Source organism: Mesocricetus auratus, unplaced genomic scaffold, assembly GCF_017639785.1.
Source record: "Mesocricetus auratus isolate SY011 unplaced genomic scaffold, BCM_Maur_2.0 Super-Scaffold_4256, whole genome shotgun sequence".
NCBI lineage: Eukaryota > Metazoa > Chordata > Mammalia > Rodentia > Cricetidae > Mesocricetus > Mesocricetus auratus.
In genome coordinates, this window is record NW_024429182.1 from 5,310,028 (window position 1) to 5,334,094 (window position 24,067).

The 24,067-nt window shown below is 47.0% G+C and overlaps 1 protein-coding gene across 45 annotated transcripts in view; it reads right to left on the reverse strand.

Annotated features, from left to right (window-relative positions):
• Positions 1-14,214: 14,214 nt before the first annotated feature.
• Tcf7l2 (transcription factor 7 like 2) overlaps positions 14,215-24,067 on the reverse strand; it is a 191,720-nt gene continuing 181,867 nt past the window's right edge. For 12 of the 45 annotated variants that reach the window (XM_040742487.1, XM_013114105.3, XM_013114099.3 and 9 more), the window contains 3 exons: positions 23,446-23,496; positions 22,028-22,100; positions 14,215-16,431 (listed from right to left, as the gene is read on the reverse strand). In XM_040742487.1, the coding sequence (XP_040598421.1) occupies positions 16,008-16,431; positions 22,028-22,100; positions 23,446-23,496 (548 nt within the window). In that variant the 3' untranslated portion in view covers positions 14,215-16,007. Of the gene's footprint in view, positions 16,432-20,307; positions 20,337-21,304; positions 21,379-22,027; positions 22,101-23,445; positions 23,497-24,067 lie in introns of those variants that run through there. The other 33 variants (XM_040742615.1, XM_040742667.1, XM_021228508.2 and 30 more) reach the window with 13 other exon arrangements.

Below are 24,067 nucleotides of genomic sequence, written 5' to 3' on the forward strand. Positions count from 1 at the left end.
CTCCCCAAGTGCTGGGTGTCAGGTGTTTACCAGTTCACCATCCAGGGAGTAGTCTGGCCAGTGCACTCGGTCACCAAAACCAGGGTCAGCGGAAGAAGTTACCTTCTCTCTGACAAGTCACGAGAAGAAAGCGGCGAGATGGAACCAGAAGTCATTTTGCAGAAAAACAACATGAAAATATGAAGCACTGACAGCCCCTGTGCCTCTTGGCACCACATTCATGCTGCTTGCACATTTTGTCCCTGAAGGAAAATGTGCCAGGAGGAAAACCATTTCTGCTTCCAAGACCATGTGATTTGTGTGTGCGTGCATATGCGTGTGTGTGTGTGTGTGTGTGTGTGTGTGTGTGTGTGTGTGTGTGTATGTGTGCGCGCGCGCAGAAGCCAAAGGCTTACTTCAGGTGTTTTCCTCAGCACCATCTGTTTATTTTGTGGGACAGCGTCTCTCACAGAACCTGGAGGTCGCCAGTTGGCTAGATTGGCTGACCAGCATTTTTCACAGGGAAGTCCTGTCTCCAGCGACTGGGTTGACTGGCGTGTGCTCCAGGCCCGGCTTTTTGTGCAGGTGACGGCAATCTCAACCCTTTCCTCATGCACCTGCCTAGTCCCCCAGTGCCTGCTTTTAATGAGAGTGGCTGAGGCCAGCTACTTGATTCTGCCGGCTGTCCTGGGTCCAGAAAAGGAAACTAGAGTGAACAGTGATGGGCTTCGAGGATCACGTCTCTTTCTGCCTGTTTGCGTTGTTCCGTGGTCTCTCTCTGAGGGCCTCTGCTGTACGCACGCACCCCAAGGATGAACCTACAGAGGTTAAGTCACCTTTAAGGCCACAGACAACTTGCTCCTCTTGGGGAAGGGTCAGTGTTGGGAGGGGCTCTGCCGATCCAAGTCTGGCGGTCATCTGTCTACAACCACATCACACAGGCCACTGCTAGCTCCCTCTTCATAGGCTGGCCTTGCTCAGGGCTCTCCTTGCTCCTCCTTGAGAGAGTGCAAAGCAACACACACACAGGGATAATAGCCAGGGTTTATAGACCAGGCCTTCAGTGTTGACCTATGGCATAAGTAACTGACTGTCATCTGAGGCCCCGGATGTTCCCATCTTCCTGCTGAGGGAGGAAGGGTTAGAGAAGTCCCTTGAGTATGACTCACGCTGTTCAGCTGGGACTCGGGCTCAGACAGTCTACCTTTAGTCATCTCAATTGGTTCTTAGGAAGCTGACATTTTTGGCCCTCGTGGTCCTAACGCCTGCCGGCTCCCTCCTAGGTTTGATGGATGGAAACAAGGGAAGAATAAATAAGGTGGGATGGCGTCGCATGAACACAGTGACCAGGGGGATGCAGCTTGGTGGCAGAGCATTTGCTTTGAATATGCCATCTCCCTATCCCCCCCCCCGTTCAACCCCTGGGAAAAACCAAGAGGCAGCAGAAAGACAAACGCCAATAAGCGTAGGGAAACCGAGCGCTGCCTATCCCGGCTGGGTTGTCATTCCTTGAGTCTCACGATTCACAGAACATCTGCCCCCTCCAAGGTTCTCAAATTGTCTCACACCCCCAACAAAGTTCCTGCTTCCCGTGGTTTTGGATTGTAAGAGAAAAGCATCTGTATTCTGAGATTCTAGACATGCAGTAGGTACTAACTTTTGTTTTTATTTATGTTGGTTCTGACACGGGGTCTTGACATGCAGCCTAAGCTGGTCTTGGGCTTCCGGTCCCCCTACTTTAACCTCCGTAGTGCTGGGATTACAGGCGTGTGTCGCCACGTCCAGCACACAGCAGGCACTGGGAGGTGTCACCGGGAAAGGACCATACAGCAAGGCATACCAGCATCATTTTCTTTTCCTAAGAGCAGGCCTCTCCTCTACAGAGCCGGTTCAAGCTTCCCATTCACCTTTGGTTGTGTTGACTTCACAACACAGAGAGGATTAACCCAAGACAGCTCCGGGATGAAGGCCGCTTACTCAGCACAGCTCCCCTCCAAGCCTGGGCCCAGGGCTGTCCTGACGCTGCTCTTTTCAGTTCAGCATTCAACACAGCACCACCCTTTGTGAGGGGCCACGGCACGAGTAGCAGATGAAATCAATTGAACCCTGGAAAGGTGTCAACTGCTGAGACCAGCAGACAAGGGCCGAGGGAAAGGAATACTCGAGATTCCTATGAAGGAGCGATGTTGGGTTTGACGCAGAGAAACAAAGAATGCTAGACATTACATAATCCGTGGAGACATAGGCAGAAGAGGGGCTGGAACCCAGTAAGGCGGACTTCCAAGGAGGCAGCTACCCGTGGAAGTGGCAAAGGGGAGGGAGAGCCATGGGTATACTGAGTCAGCACGTAGGGCAGATGGGATTGCAGACAGCCGCCACGGCAGCATTGCAACACAAGGAGTGTGGCTTGTGATCTGAAGAAGAGTAAACTGAGGCACTGAGGATGAGTCCCTTGTCTAGACGTCTGTGGGGTCCTTTCTCAAGAGGGGACTGGGCTGTGTTGTAGCTCAGCCAGATGTTTAAGGGAATGGGGACAAAACTCAGGAAGTAAAAAGCTCACCTTGCAAATAAGAGGACTTGAGTTGATCCACAAAACACACATTCACAAAAGATATAAAAGCCAGCCATGATGATGTGTGCTTGTAATCCCAGCCTTGGGCAAGCAGAGACCGATTGGGTTCCTGTGGCTTGACAGACAGTCAGCCGAGCCAATCAGTGACTTCCAGGCAATGAGCGATTTCTTTTCTTTCTTTCTTTTTTTTTTTTTTTTTGTTTCTTTTTCATCTTCAAAAGGAGGGTGACTTCTAAGGAATGCTATCTGAGGTTATCCTCTAGCCTAGACTCACAGACATATACAGACACACAGACACACACAACACATACTCATACATACACATATATAGTCAGAGAGAGAGAGAGAGAGAGAGAGAGAGAGAGAATTGAAGAGTAACTAAAGACAGCACTTCAAGGTTGTGTGTACAATGGGTCTGTACACAACACACACACACACACACACACACACACACACACACACACACACCCTCCAAAGCTCAACCCTACTCAACAAAGCTGTGGCCACTTCCTTGAGCTTCTATGCTTAAGGAGAAGTGAGATTAACAGTATCTCCTTAGGAGAGGTGTGGATGATAAAGAAGGATTGAGAAACTGTGCTCTGTCAAAGAAGCCAATCTGAAGAGGTCTAACAAGTCAGATGGACAGAGGAGGGCCTGGTGTGGGAAACCAGGAGTGTTCACCGGGGTGAGGGGGGATAGTCTCAACTCAAATTGTGGTAACAGTTGTGCAATTTTGACATTTTCCTAAAACTCACTAAGTCTGCACTTAAAATGAGTAAGTCTTCTGGTGTCTAAGCTACACTCTGATAAATGTGTTTGTTTGTTTGTTTCTAAGGAAAACAGCAGGCATGAGTATCTGAGAGCCCCAACTCTAGTCCCCCCATTCCTATGAACCAAACAGGTTGATCCAGGCCTTGGTGTCAACATCAATAAAGTTGCCTTTAGTCAAACCTCTGGGAGGCTGTGAGGGGCCATAGGAGATACAATATTGCTATATCAGAGTATCAGCTATTCGAAAATGAGTCAAGAAATGGAGCGGGCTAAGGAGGAAGGGGTAGATCTGGGAGGAATTTGGGAGTGGAAGCTGGAGCTGTGTATACTCAAGGAAAGGTGTATGAAATCCTCAGAGAAATAATGAAAATGTTAGGTTAAAAGAAGAGGGTTATTTAACGGTGAAGGCAAGTCTGAACATCAGATCCTGGGGTCTGGAGAGGGAACCCTGACGGCATTCCATGACCGAGAGGTGACTGAAATGGAGAAGTTCCCGAGCACATGAGGCAGCCAGGCTGTATAACAACACACTCCTGAGAGAACTGATCCAGCCCGGAAGATGTAATGTACCAGTGAAGTGGGCATTAATCGCTGTTGGGGGTGGTACCCTAATGATCTGACGATCTGCTATGTGCCGCCTCTTAAAAGTCTATCTGCCCGTTTCCATCCACCTTGTGGGAGCAGTGCCTCAGCACATGGACCTTTGGGGGCGCTTCATACCTTAACTTTTAGAACTGTGTTTAAAGCCCTTAGCACTGGAATGTGAGGGTCTGCGGGTAATGACCTCAGGGCACTCAATCTGAGCAGACATGGATCACCTTTCTTTCATCTTCATGCCTGAAGTAAGTTACCATCTCCTTGAGGGGCTGTCTTTAGCCAATGGTTGTTGTTACCCAGCATGTGCGTGTCTGTGGGCTTGCTAAAATCCCAAGTGGTCCTTGAACTGGCTTGCCATTGGTCTTCCTCTCCAGTAAGGAGGTAACCTCATCTTCTATGCTCATCTTTGCTATAAGGGTACTCCCTACTGTCACAAAAGAGGGACGGGCAAATAATAGTTACTAATGTCATTGCTCAAATAACAAACGAATCCAGAAATATGAGCTGTCTGCTCATTATTAATTTCTGGGGACTTCTTTGCCTCAGAAAGGCTTCTCTGTCAGGTGTGCAGAAGAAGCCCCCAAATTCTGGTCCTGGCTGTGGAAGCAGAAGAGAGACTGGAGAAAGCTACAACAAGATCAACAGGTAGCTAGCTGTCAAAGACAGACTCAAAGCCCTTCCCCACCTGGGCTTCACGAAATAAACTGAGCATGCTCAAAAATAGTTCCTGGTGTGCAAACGTGAGAGAGACAGGTTCTGTGTGAATATTCTATGCAAGGTCTTGTGGCTTAACTATTTTTTTTTCTAGCTTTTCCCTCGGCTCGCTTGCCCATCCTCAGAAGTCTTTTTCTCTTTAAATAAACCGTCTCTATTCCCAGTCCTAAGCATGCGTCTCTCATCCTGTGCTCGGCCTTCAGACACAAGGCCCTGAGAACCTGGGTAGATGACCCTGGTCTCAGAGCCACATCCCTAACACTAGGCATCCAGGCCTGGCTGTCAGTCATTGCAACCTGAGCCGGCCTGAGGGGTGGTGCCAACCCACAGGCTACTTTAGGTGGACTACTGGTTAAAGCTGAGGTTCCTGGAACCAAAGGTAGAGGTAGAAGCTGCTGGAGTGCCCCCCCGTTAGCAAAGGAAGCTGCAGAGAGAGACCAAGAGAGGCTGATCTGCCTGCCCCATTCATTGGCTATCTACCCAGAGCAGGCAGAAGGAAGAAAACACAGAAGGGTGGAGCTGGCCAAGGGAGAGCAAGGCGTTCTGGGTAGAATGCTGAGACTGTGAGTTACCAGGGTGGGTGTGTGTATGGGTGTGCATGGGTGTGTACTTGGGATCCAAGGCAGGGCAGTCAGCCATTCGTCATCCGCAGACCTCCACTCTACCAACTAAACTATGGAAGAGAGTCCTTAACACAAGGTGCTGGCCAGCCTAGGGCCCAGAAAAGCGGTTCCAATTCTCTGAACACAGTGGCCCTTAGACAGTAAAATCAAGAAGGGGAGAGGCCAGGGAATGGGCTAATTACACCTACCAAGCGACAAATCACTCGGAAAACATAAATACGTTTTCAAGGACACTCGTCCACTAACGATGCTAAAGTGTTTTTCTTTCAAACCCCAGCAAGAAAATCCAAGGGATGAAACAAACTTCGCTTATTTTAGTTTCTACTCAATTACCTGTTAATGGAAAAAACCTGGCACCAGCCATAATGAGGCCAGCATGATCTCACTGGCGAGGGGGACGGGCCTGTCAGGGAGGGTTGCAACAAGCCCAGCCTGTATCAGCCTCTCTATAACCCTTTTCAAGCTGCTGTCACAGAGCCCACCCGGAGCAGGAGGGAAAGAAGGAACTTGGAGCCCGCTCCAGGCCTCCAAGGCCCTCTGGGAAAAGGAAAATTGTTGTTGGCAAGTCAGTCTGGCTCCAGAAATTGATCCAGTGCCCCCCACTTGTCCATGCGGCAGCAGACAGAGCTAAGAATTTTGTTATAATTAAATAACAGGGTGCTGATTGGTTGCTGGAGGTGGTCTAGAAACTGGTGTTTAAAGAGAGAGAACAAGGGTTACTATTCATAGGAAAATCCCAGCGTCTTAAAAATCCATCTGTTTCATTCCCAAATTTAGGCCAAAAAAATGCTCACTTGCTGTCTTTAAAAATACCACCTGCTTGGCGACGTTGTATAATGTGCTGTTATGTAAGTGGGGAGGGAGACGTAGGCTGGACAGGAGGGTGCTGTATGATTGGCCCTCAGAAAACAGACACAGCCTTGCCCAGGCCCAACTCACCAAAGACTGAGCCCTAGGCACGGAGAGTCTTGCAAGTGCTACCTGGGTGAACAGCGGCCGTTGCTCCAGATGCCTGGGCCTGGTCCCTGCTGAGGCCCACCTTGACCTCACCTCTCCTTACCTGGCTACCAGCTATGGCAATCTGAATGCAGGTGAGGAAGTAGGCAGTGTATAGTTGTTTCATTTCTTAAGGAGTAGCCAATGCTACCATTTGAACTCCGAGGAATTCACTGGATCACTCCATTCCTCGTGGAAGGGCCATACTCCGGGAGAGGAGTTTGTCACGATTCAGCCCTGGCTGCCCCCCTCTCAGACCTTGCTCTGCAGACCACAGGGCAAACACACCCCAGCATTCTCTGAATTCTCTAGAACACACAAAAACCCGGGTTCCTTTCATTCTTCTCACTCATCAAAACCTCCACAAGCTTTTTAGTGGGATGGAGAGATCTAAGAGAAAGCATCTTTGGACATGGCATGAAAATTCCCTGTCCGTTTCCTGTTAGCTGAAGTTTACTTATCTACGCTACTTATGGTGCATGGACAGTGGCTGGTATCAGTTTGGGGCCATTTATGAATGAAGCTACCTACCATGGTCATGTATTAACGTGGACCATATGCCATTTGGATTGTCCCTTTCTGCGAATTATTGAGTCTCAATTTTGAGTTTGGTTTAGCTTTTCTTTCGAGTTCTGCACATAAGTCCTCTGTGGTATCCCTTTTGCTACAGACACCTGCTACACTGTCCTTTGTTTCTCTAGATGACTTTGTGATAAATGCCTTTAACAACTTGATAACACACATCTACAGAAACATGCAGGCTGCCGCCACAGTGGGGTGACATGGGAGCTGTTGTCCTGTGAGTGGAGAAGAAAGATAACAAGCCTGTTATCCAACGCTGTGCTGGAGAGCTACTTGCCAGAACAGAGCTTAAATCCAAACCTCAGTTTACTTAAGTATAAAACAGGGGAGGTAGTTACAGCTACCTCAAGGAACTGTCCGAAGGCTTGACTAAGATGTGAAAGGTGACTGGTCCAATGCTCATAGTTTTCAGGTCAAGTTATCCTTCCTATATGGAATTATACAGCCACGCCTTATGCCCTTTGACCTTTCAGTTCTTCTTTCATTCATGGGCAGGATACACTTTGTACCCTGATGTTGTGTGAGGAACCTCAGGTTTTGACAAAATAATGAGGTCAGAATTAACAGTGTTACCATTTCAAACAGTCTTAAGACAGTCGTTTCTAGCCAGGCGGTGGTGGCGCACACCTTAAATCCCAGCACTCGGGAGGCAGAGGCAGACGGATCTCTGTGAGTTTGAGGCCAGGCTGGACCGACAGCCTCCAAAACAATACAGAGAAACCCTGTCTCGTAAATACCAAAAAAAAAAAAAAAAGACAGTGGTTTCTGCCTTGGACAAAGAGATGCGTTGAACACAGCCAGATTCAGCTCATCCTAGAGCCAAGTTCAGCCGTCAGTGCCACACAGCCCACACCGACCAAAGCAAGAAAAACAGTTGCTTGCTCTAGTAGACCTCTGACTTGGGGGGTAGTGTGCTGTGTAACATTGTTACAGAACTATCTGTCAAATACACTTGATACAAAAGTGGGCTTGATATATAGTCTCTATTTAATGTAAGCCGGTTTCTTCACTGGAGAATGCTTCCTACTTGGACTCAGAGCTGCTAAAAGGTGAGATGGCTGATATGCACATAAAAGGTTATATATCTGAAGACACATTTCAAGGAATATGAATTCATAAAGCATTTTCCTCTACAAAAAAATTCTATGGCCGATTACAGTTGGAAAATGCAGGCGAAGTGAAAGAGGAGTATAAAACAGACACACACACACACACACACACACTCATATATATATATATATATATATATATATATAGAGAGAGAGAGAGAGAGAGAGAGAGGAGAGAGAGAGAGGGTATGGGTCCACGCCTACCCATGTAGAAGCTAGAACAGGATGTCTGCTACCCTTCTTTTAAAGAGCTCTTCCCCCTGATCCCTTGAGACAGGACCTCACACTGAACCTAACACTTCACCATCTGAACTAGGGTGGCTGACCATCAAACTCCTGAGATTCACTCAACTCCACAGTGTTGGAGTTACAGGTGGGTACTCAGATCTTAATGTGGGTCCTTGGGATTCAAACCCAGGTCTTCATGTGTATAGACCAGGGGTTCTTACCCACTAAGTCATCTCCCCAGCCCAGGCATAAATAATTAGCCAACACTTTGATGCTGCAAAAGGAAGCCTAGTATGAAATGTCCCAACAGTTTGACCAAGTAAACTCCAAAGTACCAGAGGTCCAACAACCCCATTTGAGTAAATACTAGTATAATAAGTTAATAATCTGTCCACCAATAAACTTCTACTAACTGGATTTCCTACATGTGGATATTGTATTTTATATATTAAAAATATTTTTCTTAATGTATTGCAGCTATTTCTATTGTTCAGACTTGGCTTTTGCACTTTTTTCCTCTCGCCACAGTAAGGAAGACTTTAGATAATGCAGGAAACACATAAGACAAGAGTCTATTTTCCATTTCATTCTGTCTTACTTTTTAAAATGCTAACCTTGATGCATTACATGCATCTCCTGACCTTCAATGGCTTACAACCCATACTGTGAAAAACACTATATGATATGAATAGACAACACTGAAAAGATACGTAGGGTCATACACTTGATGTTCTTCCAATCCTCCTAAGATTCTTTAACTTCTAGTGGTGAGTCCAAAAATGGCTCAATCCATGTAATTGTCAACTGTCATCATTGTCACCTTCCCCCTCCTCTACTCCCTCTTCCTCCTTCCTCTTCACCCAGAAACCACAAAAAGCATGAAGAAAACACAAGTAAAAAGAGAATACTCTTGTGTACACACTGGGAAAGAACCCATCCCTGGTGGGTTCAGCAAAATCCTCACTCAAGGGTGTGGCTCGAGTCAGCCCTTTGACCTGTCTGTCTCCACTCAGTCACTTACTTAGCTGTCTGTGCCTTTATCACAAGCGATCTCATGTGGTCCTTTCAAGCCCAAGCATGACTTTCTGCCTTCACAAAATGAACAGGGGCCAACTGTTCTGCTATGGGAGATTAAATGAGAAATTGGAGTAGACATTTTAACCCACCCTCTTGTATTACTCTATATATCCAAGTATGTGCTGTAAGATGACACAAGAAGAAACTTAGAGAGGAAGAAAGAGGAGCAAGATGGCTTAGTTCATACACATACCATTGCCTAGAGCCACCCTGATGCAGATAAGTGACGAAGAAACAGTCACTGGAGACATGAAAGAAAGAAAGAAAGAAAGAAAGAAAGAAAGAAAGAAAGAAAGAAAGAAAGAAAGAAAGAAAGAAAGAAAGATGAGCTCATTCACAGCTCGGGCAAAGTGTACTCACAAGAGGCCAGCTCTAAAAAGCCCCAGGTGGACCTCTCTGGTGCAGCCTGTCAGACACATGCTAACTCGGGTCTAGCCTCTACTATAATTCTGGGTCTGGGGACGCTCACCTAACCCTTGGGTGGGAGATGAAGAGGGTAGCTTCAGCTGGCAAATCCAGTCTCCACCCAGTTCCCCCGTGATCCCAGCTCTGGTCTGCAGCCCTGGCCTCAGGTGATGCCTGCAAGAATCTTCTGGCTACCCAAGGGTCTTTCCAAATGGCTTAATTAAAACCTTATTTTAGCCAGGTGGTGGTGGTATGTTGAATGTAGCCTTCCTCACCATCCACCTGGGCCCTGCCGCATTGTCTGAATCCCCAAATAACTCACAGGAGGCTCTATTAATTATGAAGCTGTTGGCCATTTGCTTGGTTTCTTACTGGCTATCTCTGACTTAAGTGTTTAACCCATAATTGCTAATGTAAGTATTTCTCTTACCAGAGAAAAGGGTCCAGACCTCTTATTCCTATGGCGGCTACATCATGACTCCTGTGTCTCTCTTTCCCAGAATCCTCCTCAACTCCTAGTCCCACCTATCTTGCTTCCCTATTGGCCAACAGTGCTTTATTGACATATACGCAGGACTTCCTCATCAGTGGTGCTCTCCTTTAATCCCAGCACTCTGGGAGGCAGAGGCAGAGAGAGGTAGATTTCTGTGAGTTCGAGGCCTGCCTGGTCTACAAAGTGAGTTCCAGGACAGGCTCCAAAGCTACACAGGGAAACCCCGTCTCAAAAAAAAACCAAACAAAACCTCATTTTATACTGAGAAAAGCACACCATCCAGGGATAAGGCCTTCTAAAGAGAGGGTGTTACTCTTAGAGGGCCATTGAGTTCCAGGTTGAATGAATGCTAAGGGTGAGGCTGGTATCCCTGGGTGACATGCACGCATCTTCCTCATCTAGGTTTCTTAGGTTTTCTGACTACTGGACTCACAGAGTCCCAAAGAGGGACGGAGAAGGCACAAAAAGACGGGCCCTCTGGTTTCTGTGATCACAGTACACTTGCACATCAGTGCCAGCATGACTACGGAAATGGACATGACTGTCAGCCCTGGGCTGAAGAAACTTGGACAAAGAAGGATGGATGAGGGGGTTCCCTAAAGTCAGGTGCAGATTCACCCCTCTGCTTCCTCTCTTGGAGGCCCACATTTGGAGGACAGCAACCCCCCCAGCCTACATTCATCTGAGTCAGAACCATCAGATGCAAAAGAGAACCTTCTAGCATCTGCAAGAGGAGAGCACCCACCATAGCCATCCAGGACTACTCTGTCAGAGCAAGTACAGTCAGAACCAGCAGTTGCCCCAGGATCAGAAGCATGGACGCTCCCAGTACAGGCCCATGTGGTCAGCCATTGTGTTGCACATTATAACCTAGTACCGGGGAGGCTGAGACAGGAGAAGTGGAGTAAGGCATATTAGTTACATGGGGCATGCTAGGACAGGTGTGGTCACACGGCCAAGGCCTTGTATCAGTCAATCCAGACAATGCCAACAGCATCGCACACACATGCACATTTTCACACACACATGCATATACACACGTGCACAACACACAGGAACACACATATGAGCACACACATGCACAACACACTGGAACACACACATACCAAAGCTAGAGCTTGTATTACCATACTTTTATACAGCAAATGATAGTTAGGCATCTAAAGATAGCATATCAAGAACTATCCACATGGACCTGGAAATAAAATCATACGCATCCTTACAAGAGAGATGAGGAGCAACTCTGGGGACAGACACGCAATAGACGGTGACATGATGTTGCAAGCAGAGTCGTGGAAATGAACTTGAGATAGGAAGACTTCAAGTTGCTACCATAGGGACGACGGAAGGCCAGGACTTGGTCCCACATTTGGGAGATGAGATTGCTGATGGCCCAGAAGTGACACCCGGGAGAGCTCCTAATGTATCTCAAGCACATCAGGGTAAACAAGCAAGTATCTAAGTATCTAGGTGACCCCCATTCTGAATTTAATGCGAGACTTGACTTGGGATGGCTAACAACAAAGAAACTCCCTTCTCCTGACATCTGTCAGGGACACACAGCTTCAGTCCAGCATGCTAAGAGCTACTAAGGTCATCACCAACAGTCTTGGCATTGCGGGAGTACACAACGGGGAACCATTAATCAGTCTCCAGGTACAACCTCTTTCCTTTATCACAGAAACATGGGGCACCTTTTAGGTGCCCAGGACCCTTGTACACAACATTGAACATGAAAGCCATGCTCGTGTCCATTTGGAGGGCTCGCCAAAGAAAAGATTTTCAGGTGTAGGGACTTCAGGTTCCACAAGGATATTTAGGAATGTCTGGAGATGGTTTTGGTCATCCTGATTATCAGGAGGGTCGGGGTGGGGGGCAGGATGGGTGCTGTTGCCATCTGTAGGGTAGAAGTCAGGATTGGTGATAAACTGCTTTTTTAAGTATGAATGCGTCATTCCAAAATGCCAGCATTGCCTTTCATGGGGAGTACTACGTGTGCCCTTGAGCCTCCACAGGAGACTAGGGAGCTAAAGTGAGGAGGTGGGGGTTGGGGGCTTTAAGAACACAGAGAAAAGGTCTTACCATCACAGGATCGGAGTAGTTGGAAGATCTTCTCTGTCTCAACTGGTCCCACTGCACACCGGTTTATTTCCTGCCCACCAGTCCCCGTAACCGCTTATTAAATAATCATTCTCAGCTTAATATTAATTATAATTGTTTGGCCAATGGCTCATGTGTGTTATTTATTAGTTCTCACAATTAAATCAACCCATTTTTATTAACCTGCATATCACCACATAGCTATGGTTACCAGTAATGTCTGACATCTTACCTCCATAGCAGTTACATGGTGTCTCTCCAACTTCACCTTCTTTCTCTCCGTAACTCTGTTTGGATTTCCTGCCTAGCTATATTCTGCCTGGCCATTGGCCAAAACAGCTTTATTCATCAACCAATAAAAGCAACACATATTCGCAGCATACAGAAGGGCCTCCCACATCAGATCAGGACCATGAGAAAGTGATGTCTGCAGGCAGGAAGGAGGCTTGTGGTGGGGAGGGGCTCCCAGTGAGAACAGCAATGGTTCAGAGAAGCTTCATTCTCTTGTGAGCTGCATTTCCTGAGAGTGAACAGGCCGGTGAGGCAGAAGGGCCATCTCTAGCCTGTGAAGGTTTAACTCGGTGTTGAGAACATGGCTTGAAGCCAGGTCTCCACTGTAGTCCCTCCAATCCCCCCCCCCCACCAATTGTGGTCTTGGACAAGATGCATCGTATTTCTCAATCCATTGTTAGGATTAAGGCAGAGGCCAGCAGGGGAGTCTTCCGCTGGCAGTAGTAGGATTAATGAGAAGATGTACAGGGACAGCTTGGCACATTGCCACCAGTAACACACAGTGTCCTTATTTCTGTTCTCAAAGGTCAATCTGGGCCCCACATACAGAATACAGTAGGGAAGAGGAATCAGAAATTTCCTTATCAGAGTACAAAGCAGGACAAAACCAAAATACAGAAAATTCACAAACTCAAAGCTAGCTCAAGTAAGGCACAGCTCCTCATAGTTCTTGACCCAACATCACGGCGCTCTTAAAGGACAGCCACACGGAGGGCTTCTGGGATGGCTGAAATGGCCCTAGACACATGAACAACAAATGTTCCGTCCACCCATCAGTGAGAAGAGACACCGATGATCTCCACTTCAACCCTCCTCAGTGAGGGGGACCAACTTGGGTAATTCCAGGGGATGACCCGGGACATGGGTGCTCTGAACAGCAAGACCGTTCCCATGCAGAGTTGTGCAAAGCACTCTCTTCCATGCCCAGCTGCTTAAATCTCCTCCTCTCCACGAACAGCTACGTGAATGGGATGCTAATTTTCTAAAAAAGATGCTTGCTCAATGATTGCTAGATAAACCAGAACCCTGTATCCATGCCTCCCCTCCCTCAGGCAGTGGCTAGAAAAGTCAAGTGGTACCCAGTCGGCTCCTTAAGTCTACTCCATGTGGACTAACTCACACTGTCTAGAATCAGATTCTACTTCAGACTGTGCAATGGACAGGGTACGAGTGAATGATGGCCAAACTAGCATCATTTGTCCCTTCGTTGTGAAAACAAAAAAAAACAAAGCAAAAAACAAAAAAACAAAGCAAAACAAAAACCACCATAAGGTCCCTTTGTGTACAGGAGTCTTCACTGCAAACAAGTCATAGCTGGCTTCTCAAGATACACCACACGTTCACCAAGGGTTGGGGGAAGGAAGTCGAGAAGACTTTTTTTTTTTTGGTTTTACAAGACAGGGTTTCTCTGTATTGTTTTGGAGGCTGTCGGTCCAGCCTGGCCTCAAACTCACAGAGATCCGCCTGCCTCTGCCTCCCGAGTGCTGGGATTAAAGGCGTGCGCCACCACCGCCTGGCTGAGAAGACTTTTTAAAAGACCATTTTAGGCATCCAGTCACCACACACCACCACGTACTACCTATACCATCTTAAAGCTCTAGCCTGGCCAGTCTCTCCTCCAGAGGAAGTCCAGTGTCCAAAAAGAGACAACCAAAGCACAGAAGCAAGTGACCAGCCTTTCTCTGCACATACTAAGTCGCTTTTATTAATCCAGAACGGCATGCTACAGATACTGTACAGCATGGACATTTATTCATTACAAAAATGGCTTCCAAACCATTCAAAATGAACTTGGAATAAGCATAAAACAGAACGGTAACATCACAACTGTTAGGAAACATTCAGAGTATTCACAGGAAAAAAAATGTTATAGTTAGCATTTTTAAGAAACCAGAGAAAACCAGAGACAGTTTTACAATCGCTTTCATGTCAACTACGATGGCACTGAAGGGACAGGTCTCAGCTTTATACAGCATTTTTTACAACATCAGCATGCCTAGGTTTTCTTGTTTGCAAAGTTCACCACCTACTTGTATGTAATGTGTGTACATAAAAGCGGCAGCTGGTTTTTTTTTCCTTTTTTTTCTTTTTCATTTAAGAGTCATCTAATGTACAGAATTTTTTGGCCCTTAAGGGTTTAGACCTCTTCGTTTAAAATGCTTTCTGGACGGTCTGCTACCAAAACACAATTTTGTTATAGGTGACATTAAAACTACACACAAGTCTATCTATGTTAACATCACAGCAAAACATGGTGAACAGAAAGTACGGCATCAAAAGAGAGAGGGAGGAAGCTAAAGCCACTGAGAGTTTTGGCACATACAAGTTTTGCACACGCTCAGTCCATGTTCTAAGAGCACGGGGCGATGGACTAGGAGATCAGGGGAAACAGGGAGGTTCCCAGGGCTGCTCAGACAGCTGCGAAGAATCCTCTCACTAATGTTCAAGTCTTGTTTTACATAATGGCTTTTAAAGCAACCCTTGTTAATGCTACTGACCCTTCACGTAACTATTAATGTCCTTTTGGTGGCGTCCGGGTTTTATACAGAAGCAAACAAATAAACAAAAGTCAAAAAAAAGGAAACAAAAAAATATGTACACATTTTATATATAAACTTAAAAACCTTGTACAAATGAGTTGTTATATATAAGATGCTTATGCTAAGGAGGGGGGGACTTTATACAGTTTCGGAAAAAAAAGGAAAACATATTTAAAAAGGGACGGACGTACAGGTACAACAAGCAACCTCTAAAGCAATAAATACTACTGGTCCAACAGCGTTGATTCCATTCATTGTTGAGCAGCGTCCCCTCCCACCCAAAAGAACAACACCATGGAACAAGGTATATTAACACATTTTAACCCTTTGTTTCTGTACATTTAAACAATAACAAGTAACGTCACAATAGAAGTTGTTTCACACAGAAAAAAAAAAGAAGAAGAAAGAAAGGAAAAGAAAGAAACGGCACTGCATTCATTGTGCCCTCAAGGTTTAAAAACCAAGATGTAAAAGTGATTGGTTCGCAAGCTCGTATTTAATACAAATAATACAGAACCAACTCCTTCTGCAGGATGCTTCAAAACTGCTTCTCTCTTTTTTTTCCTTTTTGCTTTTTAATCAGTCTTTTAAAACTAAGCTATCCAAACTACATAACAGTTATGTATATATATATATATTTTTAAACGCTACAAAGACTTTAAACAGCTGTTGATAAAAATTTTGGTAGAATCATGAGGTTTCTCTCATCTACATATTTAAAAGGAGAAGTTGAAATAAGAATGGGTCAAATATTGACCAATGAACTCGATAAACATCAACTCATGTAGCCACAGCGGCACAAAATTAAGAGTACAAACAAAAGCTTTCCAAGGGGGGAGGGGGAGGGAGAGGAGGGGGAAGGGGGGAGGGCAAACCAAGAACCGGAAGGAAACAACTTTAATCAAGCAGGCGATGGTGGACGAGGTGTAGCTATTCTAAAGACTTGGTCACCAGAGACAGAGGCTGGGGCTGGGTCCCAGCCAGAGAGCCGTGGGAATGTAAGGAAGATGTAGATGGCTGTGCGAGCGATGGGGAGGGGACCATGGGTAGCTGCAGGGCGGCAGCTGGCAGGTCCAGGGCCCCGTTGGGACAGAGGGCGGAGGCCTTGCCGTGGGCAGCTTCAGCCAGCAGGAGTGCAGGTGGCGGCGGCATCATGGGCAGGTGGGCCAGAGGGTCAGGCTTCAGGGACAGCGACAGTGGCTGTGTCTGCTCAGTCTGTGACTTGGCGTCTTGGGGAGGGGAGCCTAGCAAATGCGGGGACGGGGGCGGCGACTCTAGTAAGCTTCCGTCTGAAGAGGGTGGGCTGAGGCAGCTGCCTTCACCTTGTATGTAGCGAACGCACTTTTTTTTTCTCCTAGAAACAGGGGAGAGGAGAGTTGTCTGTGAATATAAAGGGCAAAGATGCCAAGGTAGAGGCGTCATCTGATGCTCTCGAGGACTTGGCCATCACCTAAGGGATGTCCCCCCGCAAGTCATGCCAGGCAGGCGCAGAGCAATTAAAGAGGTGACTTGGGGTGGGAAGGCGGGGCTGTGTGGCTCCCAAGTCTTAAGTCTGCTCTGGCACGGGAAGTACCCTTCCTCACATTCTACCCTCTCTCTGGACACCCAGGGCCCCAACTCCTTCCAGAATCTATGTGAACAGACACACGGCTCGTCCCCTGCAGAGAGTGGCACAGATTCACTAGGAAGTAGTCTTATCTACGCGAAGGCTAACTGACTAGCTCAGTTTATATTTCTCTTCCGGCTTGGACTCACTTGGGTTTTGCCTTCTCCTTCCCATCACGCCTTCTCCCCTGCCCTCTGGGTTCTTTCCCACCCTCCCTCCCCACCCCCAGTCTCCAATGATGCCTTGAGTGTATTTAAAAGAGAAAGAAAGCTCCTTCCCCCGGTGGCCTCTTATCAATATGAGACTCTCAGAAAAGCTGACGGAGCCCACATAGCTGAAGGGCAGTGCTAGCAAGGGGCTTAAAGGTTTTAACACACCACCACCACCTTGAGGCAGAGGTTCCCAGAGAGAGAGCTTTGGGGCTTGTCTGTTTGCGAACCACACCAAATCGGGAGAGGTCAGAATCAGGTGAGAGGGAGGGGAGGAGTGGGGGAGAACAAAACAAAACAAGCTTAAAAAAAACCAAAAAGAAAAGAAAAAGAATAAGAAGAACCACCAAACAAAATCAAAAAACAGGTAGAAGAGGGTAAACAAAGGTGGGGGTGGGGGGATAAGAAAAACAGAAAATGATTCAAAAGCACAAGAATAACTGGTTGACATGGCCTGCAGGTTGTGGATAAAAATTAAGATTCAAAGTTTTTTTTTTAAATTTTTTTCTGGTTTTGTATTTTTTTCTCCCCCCACCCCCTTAAGGATCTGGGACTTCCCCACTCCCTGGTGAGAAGGTCGCAGGGAGCCAGAATGCTACCCAGGGGTGCCCCGCCCTTGTCATTTGCTGAAGTCAGGAAATGGGGTGCATAGCACAAGCCAGTCACAGAGAAGTGACAAGGAAGAAGGGGCCAGGAGGGAACCTCAGGATCAGGGTTTGAACCAGAAAGACTAAATCTGTCCTATGCCAGAACCCGTAGTCCCCCATTTCCACACCCCATCTGTGTAGGAAGGAGGGAGGGATGAGAACCTCAGAGCCTTTCTGACTCATCAAAGGATAAGGTGGGGGGGGAGACCGAATCAAGAAGCCAGGCACGTGACTCTGAAGTCTTGCCCACCACCCATCGCTGGCTGATGGGAACCTACTTAGTAGGAAAAGTGATCCTGGGGGGATCAACCCACTAATGCCATAGAAACAATTCAGACTGGGAATGTGCCATCCAAAGACTTTCCAGTAGAGTATCAGAACCATGGTGGGTGGGTACTGCTCCATCCAAAACCAAGTGTGTGAGCACCGGCCAGTAATCGGTCTCTGAGGAAACTCCAAGACGCTGCCTATTTGAAGGCAACCCCCCCCCCGTGGGACAGCGTCTTTGGCATCTGCAAGGATGGGGCTGTACAATATGAGTTCTTCTAGTCTAGGCTGGGAGCATGGGGCACAGGGCATGGGCTTTGTAGAGAGGCCGGGGGGAGGAGAGGAGGGCAACCAATGGAAGAGGGCAAGCCTCTTCCTCCTGCCTCCCAGAGGCTGGGGTTAAGTGGCCTTGGGGCTGCGGCTGTCTAGGCCAGAAGGAACTCTAGGGGAGCAAGGATGGTCCCCTCTTACCCTGTCTAGCAGGCTTCCTTTCTCTCCCTGGATAGACTGGCACAGACTATGGGTTCTGCTCCCATCCCAGGAATGAAATTAACAGTTTAACCTCTCCATTTTAAACCACCTTAGCCTGCAGATCAGAGAGAGCATGCTCACACACTAGGATCTCCATGCAGTTTGAAAACAGGAAGAAGAAAAGAAGGGGAGGGTAGGGAGGGCGGAAGCAAAACAGAGGAAGGACCAGGGAGAAAGGAGAGGGAAGAGAGGAGGGTGAGAGGAGAGGGAAGGGGGGGGGGGGACAGCCAGAGGGGAGCATGAAGCAGGGTTCCAGGCTCTGTCAGGGTGGAGCAAGAAGATGGGGAAGCAACTTGGTGGGCTCAAAACAGAGTCTGGTTAAAATGTCCTCAAGTGCCCACCTGAATTAGAACCTAAGAGTCCTGACTGCTAGGTGCACAGCTGCGGTTCTCCTCATCCCTCCCGCCACCCTTCCCGGGTCATGCGGGAATGCTGTGTGGCGAGCATCTGGACACAGGACAGGGAGACTGCGGTGGTGGACTGATGCTCCCCAATAGGGCTGGCTGAGCCAAAGGCAGTTGGGACACACACATCTGGATGGGTCAGAAAATGCCTCTGTTCACAAGCGTGCGTGCGTGCGTGCGTGTGTGTGTGTGTGTGTGTGTGTGTGTGTGTGTGTGTGTGTGTGCGGTCTGAATGTGCTATTGGATTAGCTCAGTGCCGTTATGGTGGTGTGTGAAGGAAGAGCTGGGGGATGGGTGGGTAACTCCTAGTTCACGCTCCACACTGAGACTGCCCCATTCTAGAGTTTTCTCATAAGCTCCCATCTGTGGCGTCTCCTGTACACACTCTAAGGGTGCTTCCTGGTCCTATTTTGGAAGGTCCTCCTCAAATAGACAGCAGAAATAAGCTTGATAACACATTAACAGCACACACCAAAAAAAAAAAAAAAAAAAAGAAAGAAAGAAAGAAAGAAATCCCCCAAAAACTTAAAAAAAGAAAAATACAAATGTTCAAAACAGAAGAAACAAGGCAGCTAGAACTTTCTAGGGGCTGAGGCCAGAAAGAAGGCTAGGGCCTGTTGGATTCCATGTCCTCTGTCCAGGGACATCTCAGCCTCTTTGGCAACAGAAGTGCTGCATTAGGGACAGTCAGCTGCTCAAGGACAAAGAGACTACAAAGATTTTAATCTGGCAAAACAAAATAAAAACCCAATTAAAAAGCTGTTGTTGGTGGAGGCGGTGATAAAAGTATCAAGAAATTTCTGGTTGGAGGAAGATAACGCACCACGGATTTAAGCAAAGATGGCTTATATTTGAGGATGGTGGGTCGGGTCGGAGGGTGGGGAATGGTCTATCCTTCTTAATGTCAGTAATAGCTTCCAAAGAAGAAGCCAAGGCTAAGTTTGCAGCAACTGATCTGAAACCAAAAAAGGGTCCATAAATAAAAGTATGAGGTCGTTACCTGCACCAGCCTCGCTGTGGGGCATAAACACGGGTGTCTATTGTGACTTGCTATGGCAGGGTGTTCCACCGTCTAACCCTGGGCATTCGTAAAGTGTTATTAACCAACTGACTACCTACAGAGGTTAAGCAGGTCCCTGACCTCCCTGGCTCTCCCTGGTTTAAAGTTGACTTCCTTATGCAGCTTTCTCCTGGCGTCCCTGAGGCTGCTCTGTAAGACAGGTCATGTCTGAGTGCTGTCTGCTCACAGTTAGCTGCTCTCCTGCTGGGTGCCCGTCTAAGGCCTGCTTCCCTTACTCCAGACCACAGAGCCATCTGTGTAGCTTGCTGTCAGGGGTGATTCCCTGGCCCTATCTCCCTTGGGGGCTTGTGTGGTGAGCAATCTCTCATACTGGCACCAGAAGAAGGGGGGACCAGAGACACAGCAGACTCGTGGGCATGCATGTGATGGGATGAACGTCTGATCTAACGGCTAGACACGGAGCACAGCAAGGAGATGGGGAAAGGGACACGTGATGCGGGAGGCACTACAAACAGGGATGTGTGTTTGGGGTGTTGAGATACCTACCATCACAATATTCCAAATTCAAAGACTGCTTGTATCAGAACAAAGAAACAACAAATTTAACCAAAGGTGGTCGTTAGGAGGAAAGGAAAGGGCATGGGAGCTAGAGCGCCTCCCTCCACCAAGAAGGAAGCACCTATACCTTCTCTGCCGGGACCCTGAGTTGGGAAACCTGCAGGCAGATCATGGGGCTCAATTTTGGACTCTTCGGATGCATGTGGGGACCCACGCTACGCCTGCATGTAGTCACAATGGACTGTTTGCTCTGCAGGTCTGGCAACGCCCCAGCGTGTGACTGCAGCCCTGACTACCCACAGGCTGTTAGCTGGTGCACGCCATTCAATGCCACGCCTCTTTTTTCAGCTCTGTAAAACAATGTCAGCTAACCAGCTCCTCCACACAGATAACGTGTTTCAGACATAACACAACCAAAGGGCGGGGGGAGAGTGAGTGAGATAGAGATAGAGATAGAGATAGAGATAGAGAGAGAGAGAGAGAGAGAGAGAGAGAGAGAGAGAGAGAGATTTGCTTTTAAAGGCAGCCTGCCCACAATGCACTTCTGTCAGCATCTTTAAGGAAAGTGCGCACGCGGGAATGCTACCACTGCCAAATTCAAGTTCTGAGTCTTTCACACCTGGGGGGGGGCACGCGACACAGCGGCCGGCATCTCTCTGCTGAGAACACAGGGCACCGAGTCATTCACCAGGCTGACCAGTTGCAGGACAAGCCTCAGTGTCTGTCTTCATGGGTTAGGTCATGGCTGTCAGCCCTTGCCACCAGGGGTATGCTCTTCACAAGAACAAGGAGGAGAGAGTCGGGGGAGGGGGTGGTGAAGGAAACGGTATGGAATTAGCGAGGAAAATCTGAAGGAGAGTCTTATTAGTCATTGACGCCAGTGGGTAGAAGTAGATGCGAATGAGGACAAAATAAATCGACCCACTAAAGTAGCGGAAGGACAGAACGCTCTGATTGTCCCCAAGGCCTCAGAATGGTCATGTACCTGCAGGGTTTGCACCATAAAGTCATTCGGTCAAGCCCGAACAGTGCCCGACACTTCTTTGGAGTATTTGCATCTGTTAGCATAAGGTAAACACAAAAAAAAATACAACACAATGGTGGGTCGTGTTCAGTTGGACGTGAGACCTCCACTAATTGTTTCCTGCTGTCATCTTGGTTCCATTCCACAATCGTCCCTCATCAAGGGTTTGAAAGGAAGGGGCCTCTATGAGCCAAAATAAACCAAATAAAACAATAAAATGCACGCGCGCACACACACTACACGCACACACAAAGGAAAACAACAACCAGAAACAAACAAACAAAAAAGAACCGATGGAAAATAAATAAAAAGAGAGAGGAGAGAGAGAGAGAGAGAAGAGGAGGGGAGAAGGTGACATCATTGGCTTCTACCTAGGCCAGGATGAGCACATCCTGGGCTGTCACAAGGAAGGGGCTTTGGCAGGCAGCATTCCCTGGTCCAGGGCACGCTGGAACGGGACTCTCAGCCCTGAGGAGGCACACACACTGTTTTACAGTGGCATTCTGGCTAGCAGCAGCTGGCAGACAAGCACATCCCACTGTGGAGCCCACACACTGGCAGTGTCCCCCGCTCCCTGGTATTTCCTATGATCCACACACAAAGCTACAAAGCAACAGGCCAGAGGAGAAGAACGGGAGAGACAGCTGCAAACCAGCACAGCGAATCTGGGAGACTATACACACCTGCAGGGGCCGCACCAGTTATTCTGCTGATCAAGGCCAAAGCGCGCTCGGCATTTCTTAGGAGCGCTCAGGTCTGAATGAGTTCAAGAAAGGAGCCAGAGGAGGAGGAGGCAGAGAGAGGGAGGGAGGGAGGAAGGGAGGGAGGGAGAGAGAGAGAGAGAGAGAGAGAGAGAGAGAAGGGGAAGGGAGGGAGAGAGAGAGAGAGAGAGAGAGAGAGAGAGAGAGAGAGAGAGAGAGAGAGAGAGAGAGAGAGAGAGAAGGGGAAGGGAGGGGGAGAGAGATACAAACAAGAAAAAATAAAAATAAAAAAGGGAATAAATCAATGACCGGGTTACTAATAGCAAAATATTGACTTTTCTTTCTTTTTTTTTTAAACTTTCTTTAATTAAAAAAAGTAAAAGTCACACTTATTCAACTTGTGAAATTAGCTGTTGCAAATAAAGCTGCAGTATCCCTTATGAAGGACGGTCAGATCCGGTTCCAGCCGCCCAAAGGGCGGCAATAGACAAGAACTTGTCTTTCTATTATTTTTTTCCTCTGTTTAGTTCTGTTTTTTTTTTAATTCTCTCAATTTTCTTTTTCTCAAAGAAGAAAATAAAGCAAAGGAAGGAGTTGAGTTTGTAACATGCTTTTTTCTTCTGAGTACCACAGTTTTGAAAAGAAACAAACAAAGAAACAAACAAACAAACAAAAAACTACTACAAATAAAGAGAACGAAATGAAACGAAACAGAAAGAAATAAAGAAAGAAAAAGGTTGTGGGTATTGGGATATTGCAGCTTTTGGGATGTTCTTTTTAAAAATCTATTTTCATTAATATTAAGAGGGGAGAAAGGTGAACAGGCCATGGGATGAGCTGTTAAGTGTTAAAAGCTCCTAGCGGCATGGAAGCAGGCGTGGTCAGTATGGCTAGCGGATTTGCAAATGATAAATGCAAAAAAGCGAAAGGAAGAACGAACAAACGGAAAATAAATAAATAAAAAGCAAAGAAAAATAATCATACTGCGATTGCATGCTGGCGTGAGAAAACTTAGTGAGGCAACGGGAAAAGCCATTAGATTAAGGAGGTTTTATTGCTGAAATTTTTTTCCATTTTTTTTCTTTACCAGTCTCTTTTAAAGAAATACTGCATATTCAATTTGCACAGTTAGTTCAGCTCTAAACCACTGACATCACTGCTTAAACAACTGTTATGGGAACAATAAGTAAATGAAACAGAAGTTAAATAAAAAAAAAACAAAAAGCAAAACCAACAAAAGCAACTGGAAAAAAAATCTACTGAGCATAATGAAACCGTGTAGATGATCGTTTTAAAGGATGTTCAAATGTCATACGTGTTTAATGTTAAAACTATAAATGGCAAGAAAAATGAAAAAACAGTTTATCAACTATTGTAATTACTCAAAAGGACATTAGCACCTGTGATCGGAGGAAGTGAAAGGCAAGGATTTAGGAAACATTCGCTGTGTTCTGAAAAAAAAGAACAAATTACACAAAGTCTTCAAAATCTTTGTTTGTCTGTAAAACCCTGGCCTTCTCCAAGGGACTCGATTGCCTATGCAGTATTTCTAGTTTCTTCCACTGAATGACAAACCTCCTTAATTTAAAATGGGTGCGATTTACCACTGTAAAGGCATGCATTGGAACATTCAGGGACAGCCAGCTAACCCAACACTCACACACGCCCCTTCCTGGCCCCCTAGACTCCTCCACATCCCTTTTCAGACACACACACACACACACAAGCAGGCTGTCCAAAACCAGGCAGAGGCATGCCTACCGCTGGCTCTCTAGTTACAGGCTTGGCAGTTATTTAAAATACACATTGCGCCAGAATAACAACGGGCTTTTCATGCAACAATGGATGTTACTAGCTTTAAAAGTGCAGTCACGAGCAAGTAATTAAAACGCATAAACCAAAAAGGCTGCCTAAGACGGGTTCCCCCACAACGTCCTGGCCTTGGATGTCTCCTGCCTCCCCCAGATGGAAGCCTGATGTACGAGTGGCCCTCCAGCTAGTGTCTCTTCCGTCACCCCGACC